Source organism: Lissotriton helveticus, chromosome 8 (genome assembly GCF_964261635.1).
Source record: "Lissotriton helveticus chromosome 8, aLisHel1.1, whole genome shotgun sequence".
Classification (NCBI taxonomy): Eukaryota; Metazoa; Chordata; class Amphibia; order Caudata; family Salamandridae; genus Lissotriton; species Lissotriton helveticus.
Window position 1 is genome coordinate 354,957,961 of NC_136069.1, and position 20,647 is coordinate 354,978,607.

General features: G+C 46.3%; 1 protein-coding gene across 1 annotated transcript in view; it reads left to right on the forward strand.

Annotated features, from left to right (window-relative positions):
- LOC144771636 (cilia- and flagella-associated protein 337-like) overlaps positions 1-20,647 on the forward strand; it is a 556,113-nt gene that overhangs the window by 342,458 nt on the left and 193,008 nt on the right. Inside the window, exon 18 of the mRNA XM_078656000.1 lies at positions 13,885-13,964. Coding sequence (XP_078512126.1) covers positions 13,885-13,964 — 80 coding nt within the window. The remainder of the gene's footprint in view (positions 1-13,884; positions 13,965-20,647) is intronic.

Sequence of the window (20,647 nt, forward strand, 5' to 3'; positions counted from 1 at the left end):
TTTAATGCCATATTTTCGTAAGACTGCCCAGCTGGATTTTAACTTAGCCCTTGGTGATCTACTGAGGTTGGGCTCTGACGAAGTAATTTTTAGAGTCAGTTGTTTTCTCAAAGCTGCTGCCCGCTCAAGAGTGACATTGAACATGGCGTGAAAAGTTTTTGCACTACCATTTGCTTAGTTTGCACATTGCTTATTTTGCACAAGTAGCTGCTTTTTGCACATATTACTGACATTAATTTCTGCACTGTCTTAATTGTTGTGTATATCATTGTGTGCTCTAAAATTATTGATATATTTATCCATGCAGTCATTTGTACTTTTTTAAACATATATCATGGCGAATTATGTGATTTTATTATGTGATTTTAGATTGTGGTATTAGTGTTTTGGATGATTGTTGTGATTTTATGTACTTTTATGGATGTTACCTAAATCCGAATAAAGATCTTTGACTGATTGACTGACTGCATCACACACATTTGTTTTCCTGTGGAAAATAATATATCTACACAGTATTTCAATCATAAAAGCACCTTCCTCAATGATTAGGACATGAAGGGCCAGATGTAGGTGACCAAATACCGGTCGGAAACGGCCGAAAATACAGATTTTCGGCCTTTTCCGACCGGTATTTGGACATTGGTATGTAGGGCTTTGAAAAACATACAGATTCGGTAATTTTACCGAATTGGTAATTATACCGAATCCGTAAAATTACAGAATCGGTAAATTTACCGATTCTGTAAATTTTACCGAATCGTTAAATTTACCAATCGGTAAAATTACCGAATCTGTGTTTTCAGATGTAGGTAGCACTTTGAACAGTGCTACAGGCCTTTCAGGATTCGGTATTTACCATGTAATACAATTGCATGGTAAATACTGAATCCCTGTGTACATGCCCATCTGTGCATGTACACCTGTGCCATGTGGCACATAGACATGCCCTAAGGGCATGTATGTGTGCCACATGGCGCACAAGCCAGTTACAGGGGTGCAACAGGGTGTCAAAGTGACACCCTGTCCCCCTTTGCAATTCGGTATTTTTACCGATTCGGTAAATACCGATTCGGTATTTGCTATTGAATCTTATGGGCTTCAAGGCCCATAGGATTCAAGAGCAAATACCGATTCGGTATTTACCGAATCGATAAATACTGAATCTTACCAATTCGGTAAAAAATACCGAATTATTACATTAATACCGAATCGGTAAAATTCGGTATTTATGAATCGGTAAATGAGATTTACCTACATCTGGCCCGAAGTGCCTTATGAAGATGTAAACATAGGGAATTCAAATACAGTCAATATTTCCCATCCATCCCGTCTCAACAATTAAAACCACAAGGGGACTTATGCAAATATAAACAAAAAGTATGAAAGGGATGCTCAAGATCGCCACAAGTACATCACCATTAAAGTACTTACTTCCCCACGAATCTCCTCATTCTTACAGCTGCAGAAATACATTTATAAACCATGATACAACTATAGTCCATCTGTAAAAGCTGTAAATAAAATAGGGAAGGTCTGCATCTTCTGAAATTTATAGACCTAAACAGTGACATTTAAATGATTTCCTTGGTACAGCATACAGTTTAAGAAAAAAGAAAAAGTGCAGCGTAGACTGCACTGAGCATAGGTCACAGGGGCAAAGTTTAAGGTCAGAGTCAAGATATACATTGCTAGGCTACGAAACCAAAAAGTGGGCTAAATTAAACCTGAACCTTATCAGATCAAAAATTTGACAGTGTTCAAATGGAAACAGGAGATAGGGTTCCATTGAGTCTCTGGTTACTTGTGGGGCGTAAACAGACACCCTCTTCTTTCCCATCACTAAGCTTTCTTTGCGCCTTTTGCATATGGTTATAAAATCTTGTTTTAACTGGTATTTAGGAACAGTGGTGTAATGTCTTGTGAGTTAGAAATGATGGAACCCTATTGGCTCCTGATGGACTCCACAGACTGTGACGTAAGTGTTAGAGCAGAATGCACTGAAGGCTGGTTTAGAATGTAGAGTTTATAGTTACATGCAGACGAATAAGGACGTGTAAAACTAAGCTCTGTATGTGGCGTAATCATTGGTGGGTACCCAGGCTGGGGACGATGCTACAAGTGGTACTGTTCTCATGCTTGTAAAAGCAATCTGCTCTCCCTAACAACTTGTCTTTGGCATAGCTCAGCCGTGGGATACTATGAGTGTTATCAAGGCGTAAGCAATCATTAATTCTTTCCTGGTTTAGAAGAGTTTCATGTTTAGACCTGATGGAATGCTATAGCTTAAGCGGGGCTGCTTGATACAATCTTCCAAGTTCCGTAAGCCTAGCTCTGTGTGACAGAGAAATAATGGGAGACTAATAAGTACAAACAAAAACCTTCCTCAGTAACACATTTTCACTGACCTGTAAACTGGAAGTGTCACAATTTCTCCAGACCCCAGCTCCATATGTCACAATAGTGCAACAGTTTTCAATATAAATATTAATCGTGACATTGAATGGTTTAGAGCCCTACTTCCCTGCATATCTAAAAAGGTCTTGTATAGTTTGATCAATCCGAGCCTTTCTCACCTTGATCGGATATGACCATGTGCCTTTACAGTCAAACAGTATGCCTAAATAGGTAACGGTTGGGACATAAAGAAGTTTTTCACCATTAATGTGGGGTGGCCTCAGGCTAGTTTGTGTATGCCCTACTACCATTTTTTTTTGTACATATCTTTTTATTGCAGCAATATACATTGTACAAGCAGGTCACATATATCATTTCCACCGTTGTCTGTCCTATCTAGAAATTTCCAAGTCACTAGTCACACAGCCATTTAGCTCACACCCCGGAGGTCGAGCGGCGCAATTCAGGAATGGAGAAAGTTATGATCTGGTGAAGACAGCATGGTGCAGTGACCGCCAGTAGTTCAGAAAATTGCAGGGCTGCTTTTCAGCCCTCCCATCCCCCCCCCGCATTTCCACAATTGTTGAACAACCCTGCTAGCCCCTCCCCTCCCTCTCTAAACAACAACCCCTTATCCGCCCAACTCTACCAACCCCCCCCCCAGTCCTACCCCCTCCGTCCCCCTCCTCACCCCCCACCCCCCCCCAGGCGTGCCAGAGTTCCACCAGTGCGAGCTTGCATCCACCCCGATCAAACCAGACCGTAATCATACTAGCAGTAGGAATCCACAAAAATTGTCAGTCATCACGTAGGAAGTAAGGAAACAAGGGAGTGAGGCTAGGCGAGCGCCACCCCAGGCGGCGACGTCGCCGGTTCAGGACTAGGCGCGGGGGTGTCTACATCATCCAGATCTGCAAGTGTGAGGTCTAAGACCATTTTTTCCCATGCCCTGCCCTTCTCCAGAGCAGTGTCAGTGCCCGCTCGAAGTGCAGCCTGCAACCGGAGCTCCCCCTCACATCAGGCCCATCTTCTAAGTTCATCCTTCCACCTTTCCACAGTGGGGCCCCTACTAGCTTTCCATTGGGATGTTATGGTACGTTTCGCTAAAAGCAGGCCCAGATCCAGAAACTTGCTAGTGATTTTGTTCTTTGATGTGTGTGGGAACTAATGTAGGATGCAGTGTGCCATGGTAAGTTGCAAGTCCCTCTCCGTAACCTCCCTCAGGCAATCCACTACCTCCTGCCAGAAGGGACCTAAGTCCGGACAGGACCAGAACATGTGGTGGAAGTCAGCCAGGTCCGCTGGGCACCTCGGGCAGGTCGCTGGATGGGTCGGGAAATATTTACGCAGTTTGTCAGGAGTCAGGTAAGCCCTATGCAGGACATAGAAGTGCACCAGCTGAAACCTAGCGTTGCGCGTCCCATTCCGGGCCCGTTCCACTATGCTAGCCCATGCCTCATCAGGGATCTCCGTCCGCAAGTCTGCCTCCCATTTTGCTTTCAGGGACAGCAGCGGGGATATAACCTCCGAGATCAGGCGCCTATACAGGCATGTGACAGCTTTGATCGTCCCTGCCATCATCACCACGTATTGGCACCCTAAAGACAGTGGCGGTTCTGTCATGCCCGTTTTCCAGTGCTTGCGGATTGCTGTTGTCAGTGCCGCATGAAGGAGGAAGTCCCCCCCCCCCGGCAGTTCAAAGCGATCTCTCAGAAGGTCAAAAGGCAGCAGTACACCATCCTCATAAAGGTCTCCCATTGACTTCAGTCCCAGCAGGTCCCAGTTCTCCAAGCGGTGCCATGAGCCCCCATGTGGAAGCGCCCCGCACAGCCGGAGCGGGATCTCAGGAGCGTATGGGACTGCAATACGGCCCCTCCTGAGATATCTGTTCCAACATTTCCTGGCCGTCGCAAATTCCTGAGTGAGGTGGAAATGCCCCATCGGGAGTCTCAGAACAATCCGGGATAACACCTGGACCGGTCCCGCCGGCTCCCCTGACCCATCCTCCTCTTTCCTAGCTCTCGCGACCCACTGTGTCAGCCATTGCAGCTGAGCCGCCAGGTAGTATAGTTCGTAATCTGGCACCGCTAGCCCTCCTTCTGTTCTAGGGCGGAGAAGTGTGTCGTGCGCCACCCTGCGCCTGCCCGCCCCCCACAGGAAGCCAATCACCATCGACCGCAGTCGGCGGAAGTAGCTCACCGGGATCCAGATCGGGAGTGTCCTGAAGAAATATAGCAGTCTCGGCAGGGTCACCATCTTAAGGAGCGCCACCCTCCCCATTAGTGACAATGGGAGCGTGCTCCAGAAGTCGAAGTTCGCCTTTGTTAGCCTGATCGCCGATCCAATATTGCCCTCAAGGATGTCCGCCTTATCGTGGAAGATCGAGGTACCGAGGTAGCGCAGACTCCTCTCCTCCCATGCCACTCCATCCGTGGACTGCGGACACAGTCTACGCGGGCGGGCCGGGAACAGGTATGACTTCGTCCAGTTCACCCGGAGGCCTGACACCCTGCTCAATGATTTTAGTAGTGACTTAGCTCCTCGCAGAGAGGCAGCCGAGTCCGCCAGGAACATCAGCAGGTCATCAGCATACAATGCGATGTGGTGCACCTGTCCATAGACATATATGATAGTGTGATATGCCTGCCCCAGTCGGGCTCGTGCCGCAAGTGGTTCGACCGCTACGGCGAATAATAGGGGGGAGAGAGGGCACCCCTGACGGGTACCCCTGCCCACCACCCACATTTCCGAGATTATTCTACCAGTCCGGACCCTCGCCGTTGCATTCCGGTAGAGCAGTGTAGTCCAGTCTATGAAGTCCTCGCCTAGTCCCATTGCGCGCATGACATGGAAAAGGTACGGCCATTCCTGACTGTCAAAGGCCTTCTCCATGTCAACTGCGAACACCACCGCTTCATCCTCGTCATAAGTGGCAGCCTCCAAGACATGTAGGAGCCTTCGTATATTGAGCGCTGTGTTGCGGGTCGGGATGAAGCCTGATTGGTCCGCGTGGATCAACGTGGACATATGGGGGAGCAAGCGCGACGCTAAGATTTTACTCAGTATTTTATAGTCTTGATTGAGCCCGGACAGTGGGCAATACGCCGCTCTGTCCCATGGCTGCTTGCCCGGTTTTAGTAATGGGACAATAAGTGCTTCGCTAGTGGTTACCGGAAGGCCGCCCGACCGTTTCGCCTCATTGTACAGCCATGTCAGTCGGGGCGCCAGGAGGTCGACGTAGGTGAGATAGAACTCCGTGGGGAGCCCGTCAGAGCCCGGTGTCTTGTTCCGTGCCATGCTCTTAATGGCGACTCTCACCTCCCTCCCCTCTATTTTACTCCCGAGTAGCTTCGCGTCTTCCGCCACCAGCTCCGGCAAGTCTAGACCCTCCAGGAATTCCTGGAAGTCGCCCACTGATGGTAGGACCCGGCTGCGATAGAGCTCCGTGTAGTAGTCGTGGAATATCTCTTTGATCCCCTGCTGATCAAATCGTGCCACCCCGAGTGATCTCTGAGTTCAAGAATGACCGAGCTCCGACGAGCTGGGTTGGCCAGCCAGGCCAAAAGAGCCCCCGTTTTATCACGCTCCGAGTGCGTGCGTGTGAGATAGGTCTTGTAGTCGAAGCACCGGAGACGCTCCACCGTCGCCGCCACCAGCTCCCGTGCCTCAAGTAGGGCCTCGTGAATGTCCGGTCGCTCAGGTCTTGCTCTCTCAAGTACCCGTAGTTTCTCGTCCTCCCGCGTAACGTCCGCCAGTAACGTCTTCCTAACTCCCGACGCCGTCGCTATACACTGTCCCCGCACCACCGATTTGAAGGCGTCCCATTCAATCGCAGCCGAACCCGCGGTGCCCGCATTGATCTGAAAGTACTCCTCGATATTCGAGGCTATTGAGGTTTGGAAGGCCTGATCATCTAGCGCCTCTGGGCGCAGCTTCCAGGCGGGGATTCGTGGGCAACGCTGCGACCAGCGCAGGTGCACAAGAAGCGGGTTATGATCAGAGATCGTGCGCGTCAGATACTCACTGTGGCGCACCTCTGCGTGCACGTCCTGGGAGCACAGGAAGGCATCTATGCGGACGTGTAAGTCATGCAGGGCGGAAAAAAAAGAGTAGTCCCTATCCGACGGGTGGTTCGCTCTCCAGGAGTCGACCAAGTCCCATTGGCATTGCCAGGCAGAACGCGCAAGCGCCAGTTTGCTAGCCGGTGCATTCGGTAGGGGGGGGTGCGACCTGTCCAGTGCAGTGTCAGTCACGCTATTGAAATCCCCTCCAAGGAGCATTGGTCCCACCAAGAACGGGGCCAGCTTGTTGGACAGTAATGAGAAAAAGGCAGGTTGTTCAACATTCGGGGCATACAGACAACCCAGTGTCAGATCCCTCCCATCCAGTTTGCCTCGCACCATGACATACCTCCCCTCCGGGTCTGTTAGTTGCTGTGTGCATTGGAATGGTACCCCCGCCCTTATCCATTTGGCCACCCCCCTAGCATATGCGGAGTAACCGGTGTGGTAGACCTGCCCCCTCCACCTCCGTTGCAGTGCCTTCCCCTCCTTAGCTAATATGTGTGTTTCCTGGAGGAAGGCGAAATGAATGCCTCGTCTAACCAAATATGCATGAATTTTGTGACGTCTATGCATGGTATGCATCCCTCTTACATTCCACGTGAGACATTTGTATCCTAAGTCGGGTCCCATTGTAGATCCCATTGCGCTTCATCCACTCTCTCAGCAACCCCCCCGGCACGCCCAGGTCCCATCCCCCTCCCCCCTCCAACCTGATCAACTAAACTTCCCCAACTCCCACACCCCAGGACAGACAACCAACTTGAAAATCCCATCCAAACTCTAGCAAAGTAAGTGCATCTCATCAGAAGAGGGCTGGAGTGGCCAGGACGCCGACCCAGACAGGTCCGAAGCCCCCCGCCCCCCTCTCCCCTCTGGGCTATTCAGAAGGACCTCCTCGGCTCAGCCCCCCCATATCGCAGAGTCAAGACACAGGAGGCATCCCTATGTCGCCACCCGGCACCCGGTTGCAGTCTCAGCCCATTGCCCAATACCTCACAGACGTGTTCAGAGTCCACCGAACCCTTTCAGCTAAGGATTCCGTCTGCTGTTTGGGGAGTCACCACCGGCAGGACCGCCTCTGAAAGATCATGCACACTACTGGAGCCAGGGCTGTGAGCACTGTTCTTCGACTGCTCCGATGTACTACTGGCAGGGCTGGCGTCCCCCTGACTGATGGCCGCCACCGCCAGCACCGCCTTGGCTCGTTCCTGCTGCCATCCCGATGGGGAGCCAGACCTCCTTATCGGCGTCGTTCCAGCAGAGTGCCCCTCAGGTGAGGCCGCCGGGGAGGTATGTACGCCGGGCTCCCCCCTAGTATCCAGCCAGCTCCAAGCCTCCTGCGGCGTGAGGAAGAAGTGAGTGTGCCCTCCCTCGATGACCCGCAGCCGTGCCGGGAACAACAAGGCATAGGGCAGCTGCAACGATCTCAATTTCCGCTTGACCGCCATGAAAGAGGCCCTATGTCTTTGTACGTCTCTGGTGAAGTCCGGGAAAACCATGATCCTGCTGTTGTCAATTCGCAAGTCCGGCAGGTCCCTGGCCCTCTGGAGAATGTGGTCACGATCCCGGAAGTGCAGGAGGCGCATCACTATCGGTCTCGGCGGGGCTCCTGGTTTGGGCGGGCGCGCCGGGACTCTGTGGGCGCGTTCCAGGGCAAAGAACGGGGAAAGTAGGAGACCGCATCCTGGCCCTCCGCTTTTTCGGGGACACCCACGAGGCGGAGGTTGTTGCGTCTGGAGCGCCCTTCACTGTCCTCGGCCCTAAGCTCCAGCACTCGAACTTTCTGCGCCACCTCCGCCAGAGACGCTCGTAGAGTAGCCACCTCCCCAGGTAGGTCCTTCAGGGTTACCTCTGCCGTCGTCACCCGCTCCTTCAGCTTCCTATGGTCGTCCTTCAAGAGGGACAGATCCGACCCGATGTTGTCCATCCGTTTTTCCAGGGCCTCCCTCGATTCTACTATCGCCTGCATGATGTCGCCCAAGGACGGATCTCGTGACCGGGTCGAGCTGCCCGGCCCCTCTACCTCCAAGGGGTGCCCCGGGTCATCCAGCTTCAGTGCGTCGAAGCCCTTCTTTTTGCCTCCTCTCGCCATTCTGTCGAGCAGTAAGATCGGTGTGTTTCTTCTGGGAAGCCCAGGGGCTCCAAGCGCCGTCAGTCGCTATCTCGGTCCCACTGTATCTGCCCGGCACTCCCTCGTCTTCGCGTCCCTCACCAGGCGGTGCTCCGGTCCGGCAGCAGACCCAGAGAACGAGCGTCGCACCCCCACCCAGAGGGGGGGGGGCACCAGGATCTTCGCTTCGGGCGTTGGGCTCACCCGGGAGTCGCAGTGTGTTCGGCGCCTCCGAGCGCCAGTCCAGGGTCAACCTCTAATGCGCGGGCGCCCAGTAGTCCTCCGTCTCCGGTCAGGTAGCGTGTCCACACCTCGAGCAGCCCTCTTTTCGCTTCACCATCGAGTGCAACTCCTCACCGGCCTGTGCAGTGTGCAAGCGGCGCTCTCCTCAGGTCGAGTGTCACCAGGGTCTCCGCTTCAGTAGCAGGGCAAGCCCACCACGCTATGATGGCCCTGGGGCCCCGTGGTCATTAGAGCCAGGGCAGCCTCCGTCTCGTGGGCGGCGCCATCTTGGAGTCAGGCAGGCCGATATTCTCCTTCCCTTCGGTTGCACCTGTACCACGACTCCAGGCGGAGCTCCCCACCTCTTACAACTGCGGGGGACCTCCGCTGCTACGTGGGTCGATTCTGCCGTTTCCCTGCGCTCCTCACCTGCAGCCGCTCCCCCTCGTCAGGCAGAGCAGACAGGGACATCAGCCGCCATTTTAGGCGCTCGCTCCACCGGTCACTTCGCTCCGTGCAAGGAGCTCGTTTCCAGCAGACACAGGGCTGCCAGGGCCATCAGTTTCTCCCCCTGTGCTCTCGGGACCCTCCCATGCGTGCCTGGGGGTCCGGGGCTCGAGCCGGGGGTCAGGATGTAGGACGGAGAGAGGCGGGCACGGAGGAGCTCCGGAGTCCCGCTTCCACTTACATCGGCGCTTAAGCCACGCCCCCGATGCCCTACTACCATGACGTGTGATTTGGCAGTATTTGTCCTGAAGTCCAATTCTCTCATAAATAAAACAAATCTATTCAACAACTTCTGTAGGCCCACACCATTTCTTGACATTAAGACATTGTCATCAGCATAAAGCATGGAAGGGAGCTTCCTCAAACCCACCCGAGGTGTGTCAGCCTCCCCAATATTTAAAGCAAACACAAGGTGACCCATCCTAGGATGCTTGTTCCAGTCCAGGGAGGATCTTACCTGGCAGTTCGGGCTGGACTGTTCCCATTGGGCGCAGGGCCAAGACTGATTTACATATGACTGGGTCCAAACTGGAATGGCATGGTGAGCAAAAAAACGATGGATTTAGACCCAAATCTCTGTACTGGGGTGAATGCATGACATTGTTCTGCATTCTGTCCATCAATTGTTCTTTTTGCATTTGTCCCCCCAATATTTAGGAAGGTATCCAAATCGTCGATGTAAAAGGAATGGTGCCAGCATGCACCCTTGCCTCACAACAATGGGAGCAGTACATTCCCCATTTGCCTCATACCTTATACATTCAGTCACTTTTTCATGCAACTTAGCAACAAAAAAATAAACCAATGCACTGTCAAAAACCATATCTAGCATTTTGTGCCATAATTTCATTCTGTTCACCCAGTCAAAGGCTGAAGTGAGATTCATTGATGCAAGATGGAGACTGACCTTCTTTGCCAACGTATACTTTCTAATAACGTGAAGATTTAGACATTGGTCAACGGTGCCAAGGCCCTGTCTAAATCCATACTGCACATCAGAGAAGCAACCCTTTTCTGCCACCCAAGTTTCCAGCAGATTCAAAAATCCTACCCATGACTTTACTTGTTTCATCAATTAGGGAGACAGGGTGGTAGCATTGGGGGTCTGCTTTGTCACCCTTTTTAAATATAGTGCTATAATGGAGTTTGACCATGATTTATGTGGGGTATCGATAACAGCACTCCTCAACACATTGGTGAGTAGTGGCGCCCATAGGTTAATATTATCATTAAAGAGGTCAGCCGGTACTCTTTAGGGACCAGGGGCCTCCCTGCTTCTCGCTACTAGTTCTTACAGCATAGCCCCCGTATCCACCATAGCCTACTTGCGTAAACTGCCCGTCTATTGGCATGGTGACAAGTGCAGTCTGCTGCTTCTCATTGCCCACATCTAAAGAAATAGCTAGGGGGTAATGATCACTTAGACAATTTTGCATTATTATAAAATCGATGGCCGTGGGATTATATTGCTGAGAAAGCGCAATGAAATCTATGAAACTGCCCAAGCCTCTTCCAGTGTAAGTAACATGTCCTGTTACAGGGTAAGCAAGAAAAAGAGAATACTTGCTCAAGATGAAATTAAAGACATCTCCACACAAATTGACCTCAAAATGGAAATACTCCTCAATATCACATCCCAACCCCCCAGAAACAGAACTTTTAGAGAATGGGCACATTCCAGAGTCCAAGACGGAGCCCCACCACATAATGGAAGAGGAATCTACGTGGTGAGAGACTCAGATGGTAGATGGTAGAGTTGGATTGTACACATTGATCTTAGGGCCTTCTGACCTACCACACTGATTGTTCTGCGACGGATGGTTGGTCAAAAATAGATGCCTGAGTATCTTCTGTATTTTTATATATATATTTTTTTACTTTTGCACGTTTGTTCCAGCAGAGTGACATAAGATCTTGGTCCTGATGAATGCCTCGAACGTAATTGTCATTTAGGAAGAAACATGTTGACCACATTACAGGGTACACATCCATAACCCTGTCTCACATTGCTTCTATCCCCTACCCCGTAGAAATAGTTTTAATACACACACTTTTTCGTTGCTCTCTGCCCCTCACTGTCACACTTGAGGTATTGAAACCACACTTGCTTTATATATAAAACACTCCTGCTCCTTCCCTCCAGGAAAAGTTGTAGCCCACACCGGGTACCTTGCGGACCCAATGTGTTGGAGGAACCCAATGATAGAACATGTCACCCTCGGGTGAGTGAGCGTTTTTGTCAACACAAGCTTTGTGCCCCCTCCCTATCACAGCCTTTTTTCCTAGTTGCACCTTGCTACCCTATATCTTTTGTGAGTAACACAGCCTACAAATGATATGACCCCCCCTAGATTACAATAGAATCCATGTTGGGCTCACTTAAAATCTTGCTAAGAGTCTGTTCAATGGAAGCTGCTATATCTACATTACTAGAAATAAAATTATTGCGAAAACATTTAATAATACCAAGCATTTCCCTGGATTTATGCAAGAGGTTAATAATTTGAAAATGGGGAGAGTCAAGGTAGGTTTAATAAATCCTCCTATCTGAGGTAGGTGAGATCAGGGTTCACAAACCACCTCTATGGTGCCCCCTCTTGAATATGCTGCCAGGGTGTGAATAGAGAGAAACCCATCTATATGGACTGCTTCACAGGCCCAGGTCTCTTTTAGACAGACAATAATAAAATAGTTCAGTCCACTCAGCATTCTCCACCTTGTTAAGTGGGCCCGCCACGTTCCAAAACAAACATTTAAAATTATATTTAATCTTTGTGGGCTGTACAACAACATCTACGGTTGACCCAGAGCAGATAACCGTGGCAGAGTTAGTGTTGTTGGTAGTCATCTGAGGCTGCTAATCCATCAAAGAAACTGAGCTCTGTGTCTCCCTTATTAAGGGTGCTGTCATCTTTCCGGCGCTGGCGCAAGAATGTGTAAACCTATGTCCAGACACGCCTTACCAAAAGGTTGCCGCCCTTCAGTATCACACTTAAGGTCCATGCCCCAGATTCAACCAGTTCGCAAGACATAGCCCGATGGTATCCTAGTGTCCAATAGTCAATCAACCTGTTCAAGGCGCGTAAAACAGTTGTTTGTTGGTATCACATATGGTCCGCAGGCAGGGGTCTCATAAATAGGAAGGCACCCACATAATACATCCATGAGGCAAGCGTGCTGGAGTTTCTGGTGGTTATTGTATCATAAACATGCCTATTTACTGTGACATTGTTCCACTTCCACCAACCATAGTTAAATGACATGCAGTTTTAAACACACCCAGGCCCAGATATACTAAGGCTTTGTGTTGTCACAAAGGGATGCAAAGTGACCAAATGCAATGCATTGATATTTACCTACCAGTTTTGCAATGCAAGGTACCCTTTTCTCAGCTCCAAAAACACTTTGTGCTGCTTTGCGTTACTTTGTGTCAAGGAGGTGTCACTGGGGCATTACTTGGGTCAATCAGCGCAAACACCCATAGGTTTTGATGCAAAGTTTGAGCTACTCAGATAGTGAGACTGGTCTTTGCATAAAAAGCCAATGCCTACTTGAAGCAGGCGTTAACAAAGGAAAATGTTTTAATTTATTACAAAAAAAAAGCATGCATTGCATGAGTGCTGAAGTGCCCAGCACACACCCAATCTATGGGATACTTGTGCGTTCGTCTAGGAATAGAAATGTGCACTTAAAGGTGAGCTTCCAGTCCAAACCCTAAGCTAGAGAGTGTACACTCACATCTGCACCATGGTGTGAGGCTGTGTATTGCACAGTGATGGCGGCAGCAGCAGGCCAATCTTTGTAGATAGAGCTCTGCACATGTATTTTCCCGTGCACAAAAAAATGTAGGGGCATATTACCAAGCCCCAGCGATAATTATCGCTAAGCGCACTTAGCGCTAGGATAATTATCGCCGGGTAGCGTGGATTTTTATCACTGAGATAGCGTGCTATCAGCAACACTTATTTCAGAAGTGATAAAAATCCTCGCGCTAACTGCCAAATGAGAGATTATCGCTGGAAAACCAACGATAATCTCTCGAAGTTTGGAGTTAGCTTGATGAGAGGGGCTCACAAACTTAGCCATGATATCCACCTTCCATAGGATATCATGGCTAAGTCAGGAAAAAAACAGGTGTAAAAAAAGCAGCGCTAACCCCGGTTAGCGCTGTTTTTTTAATCACTAACAGGGTTAGCAAAATCCTTTATAATAGGAGAAATGTCGCTTAACAACATTTCTCCTATTATTTTTCTATGGAACGCCCCCTTTGCATCTCATTAGAGATGCAAGGGGAAGCGTAGAGAAAAAGGGTGCTAACATGCGAATTTGCGTGTTAGCACCCTGTTGCTGATAGGGAGATAATGTTATCTCCGCTTTCTTGGCTTTTAAAGCCAAAAAAGCGGAGATAAATCCCTTGATAATATGCCCCGTAATTTCTGCACTGCATGAAAAATACGCAAATTTGCCCCTCGTGCGTTAATGTGACAAAAATACTTTAAATTACTCTGCATCTGTTATGTGTATCGCCTTTCTGAAACTTATTCACATTTTTTTTATTTAATGTATTTATTGATAATCTTTCTTCAGGTTGGTGAGTGGAGGAAGAGATGGATGTTTAAAAATATGGAACTATAACAATGGACATTGCTTGCACACTTTAAAAACTGGTACGTACAAGAAGTGCAGACACGCAGGTACATTGTAAGTTTGAAAGCATCAGCAAGGTTAAAGCGTGTGTTTCGGATACTATAGCATTGAAGGAATACGTTTAAATGTAACTCGGTCCTTTAAAACTGTTTTACTGACGGGCGTGACAGAAGATTACAAAAACACTTCAAACATATTCCATTTCGTACCTGAAAATTAATGAACACCTAAATTGGAAATCTTTCTTGTTCAACGCAAAACTAAAACACACTTAATGAACTGTAGTTTTGACGTAACATGTTATAGTATATGTCAAATGTGGTATTATCTGTATTAGAGTATACATAGACACAACTTATTTTATTTTGCACATTTCCACAAATGGATAGAGATACCCTTTTTGCACGTTTGTTCTCAATTTCAGTGCTTAATTTGAGCCGGGGGTTACCAGTGGGGGCCACTGGCACTCATTTTTGGGACCATCACTTCTTTTTCCTCTTCGAACATTTCCTGAGAGCAAGAGAGGTAAAAACAAAGCAAGGGGAAAGAAGGAGGGAGAAAGAGACAGAAAACCATCAGAAAGGGAGAAAGCTGGAACCTGCAGGAGTGAGTTAAAGGGGCAGTGAGTGTATTGCAGTGGATAATAGTCCTGGAGAGGATTCAAATCTCTGCAGCATTAGTATTCGGGGAGCTGACAACCACAGGCTTCTGAGCAGAGTTTGGGAACCGGCAATCATTGGTTTACAAAGTAAGCACTGCTAATACTATAAAATTAGTTTTTGACAGTTGACGTGCTTCTGGCACACGAAGACACAACTGAAAACAATGCAAACACATGTAACTCCCCCAGACAGGAACACCAGTGCTTTAAATGGGCTAGTAGTCACAGGTACTGAGTATCGGCACTTCATATTTTTGCTTATTATTTCTGAGCTGCCAAGGAAAGTACTGGTATTCATGAAATGTAGGCTCATTTATGCTAGTACTGCTGAGCATGAGGCTGTCAGAGTGGAGTTTGTCTGTGTAGCTTGTCTGTACTACACTCTGACAGCCAAAACACCTCTGTAGCCCCGAGCTGAGCCTCTGATGAAGGATTTAGAAGAGGCTCATGTGCATAATGTCCTGTGTTTGATTGAGCAGGGTCCATTCGGACCCTGCGTGCTGTCAGTCCCATTCACACTATCATGTGCATTTGTGCACACACTGGAATCCAGGCAGCCCGCTGTGATAGTGGCAATTAAGAAAGCCATGAGAGGGACAGAGTTTAAAATGGTTTTAATGCCACCTCAGTCGTGTGTTTGCCTGCTTGTGTGGACATGTTTGTGTGCGAGAGAAAATCGAGAGAAAGTGGGACACAATTAGATCACTCTCAGGAGATCTTTTAAAGGAAATGCCTGGGGTGCTTTGTGCGTGCATGCCTGCTTGTTTCTTTTTTTGTATGTGTGCGCTTCAGAATATATAAGGGATAAAGTAGCCCCTGCTGTACATTATAAGGCTATTGCAAGTCACCTAGGAGTGCCATAACCAAATAGAGGAACAAGGCCGAAGCCCGAGTCCATTTATAAGGTTATGGAACCCCAAGATGACTTGCAATATCCTTATCATGAAAGCCAGAGGGTATTTTATCCCATATAATAGAAGGTCTCACCATCACCTTTCCGACAACCCACTTAAAACCTTGGTGCGTAGCTTTCATATGAAAGTGCGAGCACAATTGCAAAGAAGAACAATAATAAAACCTCTTGTGCAAAATTAAGCACACCAAAAACCTGTTCATTATTTGTCGGAAACAGATATTATAAACAGTTCAATGCAACTTAATTTTTTTATTAAAAGTTGCACTAGCTCGGAATGGGTTGAAACATGCAGAAAGATTCTAGCTTTTCTCTAACTAAAGAGTACAAGAAATGAGCATGTTCTCTCTGCTTGTCATTGTAAGGCAAAAAATAGATCAGAAGAAAGAAAGGCAACATTCTGTTTTCGTTGCTTTAAACAGCTGCTTCAATTATGTTTCGTGACCTGGCCTGCTTTTCAAGTAGGCTACTTGCTCTTGCAGCAGGCATTGTGATGTCAGAACTTGACAGTAATAACTTATAATAGTCAAGTGTTGACGTCTTTCTTTATGATCGCTGACTTTCTGTGAGGTCGCCGATTGTAAAGAAATTAGAGATGGGAATTTGCAGGGATTATAGAATCCCATCTATTATTAATGCTGCTATTTCAGTCAGCTTCCAGGGACACACTGATTATTAACCCGATAGTGCCAATGGTGCTGCTGGTGATGGCTTGTCTGCATTCATGGTTTAGAGGTTTCTTCCATGGTGACTTAGGGCCTGTTTCCAGCAGTTCTTAACACCCCTTTTTAAAGGTAAAATATTTTCCCTATTTCACTTTGTGAAGAAAGGCTGGCCACTGAAAAGTACCCTACAAACCTAATTTGAAGAGTGCAGCTATAGCCCGTGTGGGTCCCTGCAGGCGTTTTGGTCCACCGCAGCTGGGTGCTTTCAAATACAGCAACCAGAGAAGAGAACTGAAGGCACTTCCAGTTAGTTTAATAGTTTAATAAACGAACTCATTATTATGCCAGTTGCACTGTAACTTCATAACAATCACTAATGCATTCTCTACATCTGGGTAACAGTGAAAAGCTTTCCTGACTTGTGTGGAGGATACACATGTCTCCAGATTAGGTGCAATCCAATGTTCTTCTCATCAATGCTGGTAAACACTTAATGAGATGTATGGTCAATTCTCTGTACATAATGTTGGTGCATTAGTAGCACTTACCTCAATCTACAGTTTTGGCCCAGACCATAAGAATAGAAAGCGGTAGGCAAGATCACTCAATGTTATGGCACAAAAATAGGACCTTGTATCACAAAGGTACCGTCGATATGGCCCAACGCTTCTCCAACATACTGCAATGACAAACATTGATATACTGTCCTATCAATGTCTAATATACCACAGTGCTGATATCACATAACACTGGTCTACAAACCTGTCCAGGCATCACACACAGTGATGGTCAGTGTGCCCCGTTCACAATCGGTCAAATTTGTTCTCGGGATCTTTTGGTATGAACTGGTGTGGCCAGACCATATAAATGAAATGAAGCTCATGAATATGCCACTTACATACAAGAGGAAATGAGGATGAGCCCTTAAAATGAGGACCATTTAAAAACTGTGGTGCTGTGCGTGGGGGGGGGAGGTGCTCAGGACTACTCAGATATGAATTGGTGTACCTGGTTAAATAGAACATTTGGGAGAGTAGTGATTGGTGAGTGTGTGGATGTTGAAACTGCCCTGCAGGAGCTGCACCCTCAATCTCCTATGGGTGGAAAGATGGGTGAAGGACCATGACCACTCATATCAAAGAACCTACTGTATACATGGACTGTTTTAGGAATACCTTTAGAGACATTCATTGGAAGAACTTTATTTTTAGCTTTCATCAGAATGAAGGAAGCATGAGAAATTATAATATAATGTTAATGTCCCCGTCTCCATCATGAGGCTCTGCATGCATGCCATTAGGAACTAAGGTGCTGCTCTTCATGAGCTCACCTAATCTTTTCATTGTCTGTTCTCTGTGGAGAACAAAGCACCGAGCAAAGATCTAAAATGACTCATCCACGATCATACAGATCTGAGCAAAAAACCCACATCACTGGCAACAAATAGTACATTAATGGTCCAGTATTAGTCAGTGCTGGCCTAAAATCACACCAATTTCTCAAGATCAGATAAGGATGGCTTAAAAACAACCTGTGTTGAGCCAAGTCTACTAACCTAGGACAACACAGCATGGGTTAAAGTCACACAATGCTGAGCCAATTTCACACACTGTTTCACCAAAATCAACTACTCGCTGGCCCCATATAAGACAGTACTGGATCAACATAACTCAGAGCTTAGCCAAGATCACATACGAGCAGGAAGAAATCACAGTCAAGCTCCTGCTGACCACTATGCAAAGTTCTAAATCTGGCTAATTGGTACAGAAAATCTTGTGGCATTGAGAAGATCGCCCATTCTAACCTTTCCATTTAAATGCAATGGACTTCAGACATATTTCTGAGGGTCATGACATCATATTAGCTGTTAATTACTATATAGGTCTTGGGCCACATGTGTACCAGGAATCTGCACATATGAGACATTTAAGACTACTATCAAGGGGGGAAACAACCATCACAACGCAACTTTCACAACGCACTACCATTACAACAAAACTTAAGGGGGGAAACAACCATCACAACGCAACTTTCACAACGCACTACTATTACAACAAAACTTTTACAATGCAAGATCCATTACAACGCATGCTATCACAACGCAGATGCTATTACAATGAATGCCATTACAACGTAAGTAAGGGTAAGTATTTAATTTAAATATTAATCTTTTAATTTAATAACATTAATTTAATTATTTTAAATATTTAAATAATTTTATTTTTAATTGTATATATATATATTTAAATTTAAATCAATTTATTTAAAATAATTATAATATTTTAATTACATGTAATATTTTTTAAATTATAATTTAATTTACTTTAATAATTTTTAATTAAATTTAATTTTAATTTAATGTATTTAAATTAAACCCCCTGGAGTTAGAATAGTAATTTTAACCCCTACACTATCCAACACTTACCCTACTATTACACCCCCGTGGAGTTAGAATAGTAATTTTAACCCCTACACTATCCAACACTTACCCTACTATTACACCCCGCTGGAGTTAGAATAGTAATTTTAACCCCTAAACTATCCAACATTTACCCTACTATTACACCCCCAAGGAGTTAGAATAGTAAATTAAAATATATTAAATAAAAATAAAAATTAATTTAAATAAACTAATAAACAATTTTAGTCATTTAATTAAAATTAAATTAATATTAATAAAGTTAAATACTTACCTATATTTACGTTGTAATGTTATGCGTCGTAATAGCATCTGCGTTGTAATGGCATGCGTTGTAATGGCATGCGTTGTAATGGATTTTGCGTTGTAAAAGTTGCGTTGTGATGGCATGCGTTGTGAATGTATGCGTTGTAACGTCATACATTAATCAAGGGCAATGCAAGGGGAAAATGAAAACTCGATAGAAGATTCTCATGTATCATCATGCCTTGCCCTTAGCACAGACTCGTTGTAATGAATACCTGCACGTATTTTCCCATTTAAAACACTGAGGAACACATGCATAAAGTGTAAAAAATGTCCTATTAACCAAATAATGATACCTTCAAATTCACTAAACAATGTGCCACAGTTTGTTCAGAATAACGATGGCAATGACAAATGCATTTTCTGTGGTGCCATAAGGGACTGTTCAAATAAGAGGAGCCTCCCCTGTGACCTTAACCTAACCATATTGGCCAGCTCATACAGTGCCTCCACTGGGCAGAGGCCCACATGGGCACAACTAGGAGGGGGGAGTGTGTAAAAAAAGATTCCAGTCAACACAAAGGCCATGTATAAAAACTCTGTCTTTTTGCCTCAAAGCTGTCTATTCCATGTAGGTCTTTCTTCCCAGACTGCTGAAAAACACATTTTTGAGATATAAATAATGACACGTGTTATCATCCCATTGGTTCTGAATATTATTGCAGGGGGTTTGGCTGCATGATCTACTTAGTCACGAATTATTCTAACAAGCATTGGCAAACCCAATAGGTTTGGGTTGTGCTAGGTGCTTGTGTTCTGTGTAGTAATGGCAATACTTGGTGACATGCTTAGATACAGAACTAGAAAACATTCAGGCACCCATATGCACACAGTTCCCAGGTGCACATATGCACACACATGTGCAAAGACAACTCACATGTTGACATACATGAAGTCATATACATTGACACAAATGAAGTCAAACAACACATAGAGGGACTCATGCAAACACAGGTGAATGGTGCATGGATGCATGGATACAATAATAGGTTTTATACTTGGGTGAGTATATGGTTGAAAGACTGTGGATGTTTACAGTGTATGGTGCATGGGTATATGAATGAGTGCGCTTGTAAAGCTGACTCGAAGCAGATGTAGGTGAACAGATGTATGTATGTTTAGTTGCGAGTTGATGGATGAAGGCTGGGTTATTATTATTATTACTTTTATTATTATTAATATTATTATACATTTATCAAGAAACAGAAAATGCTTGAATTGAGTTTAGCTCCTGGAAATTGCTTGTTATAGGAAATTGTGTTATTGGTTGAGGAGGGAGTAAACTCTTCTCAAGCATCAACCACAATCCTTGTCAGGGTGAACCACAAAAGTCACTAAATTAACTTGTGCTTATCCTTCTGGAAGCTTGGCACAAATCAGTCAGGCTTAACTTGGAGGTAATGTGTGAAGTATTTATGCAGCACGCAAACAGTAATAAAGTGAAAATACACCACACAAAAAATCCCACATCAATTTAGACAAATAGACAATTTTGGGCCTTTGGACTTCTTCCCCGATTTGCATCCCTCTCTCCTGCTTCTCAGGGTAGCGCTGCTCGTCAGCGATGTGCAACTCTTTCTCATTGACATCTCTTCTCATCTGTTGTTCCTCCTTCATCCTCCAAAGACGTCTTCTTTGGAGTTCGCGCCCGAAGCTCCAGCCGGCCTCCTTTTCTGGTGGTGGCCACCACCGTGATAGGTGATGATGTCACTGCCATTAGAGCCCTCTCCTCGGGTTCC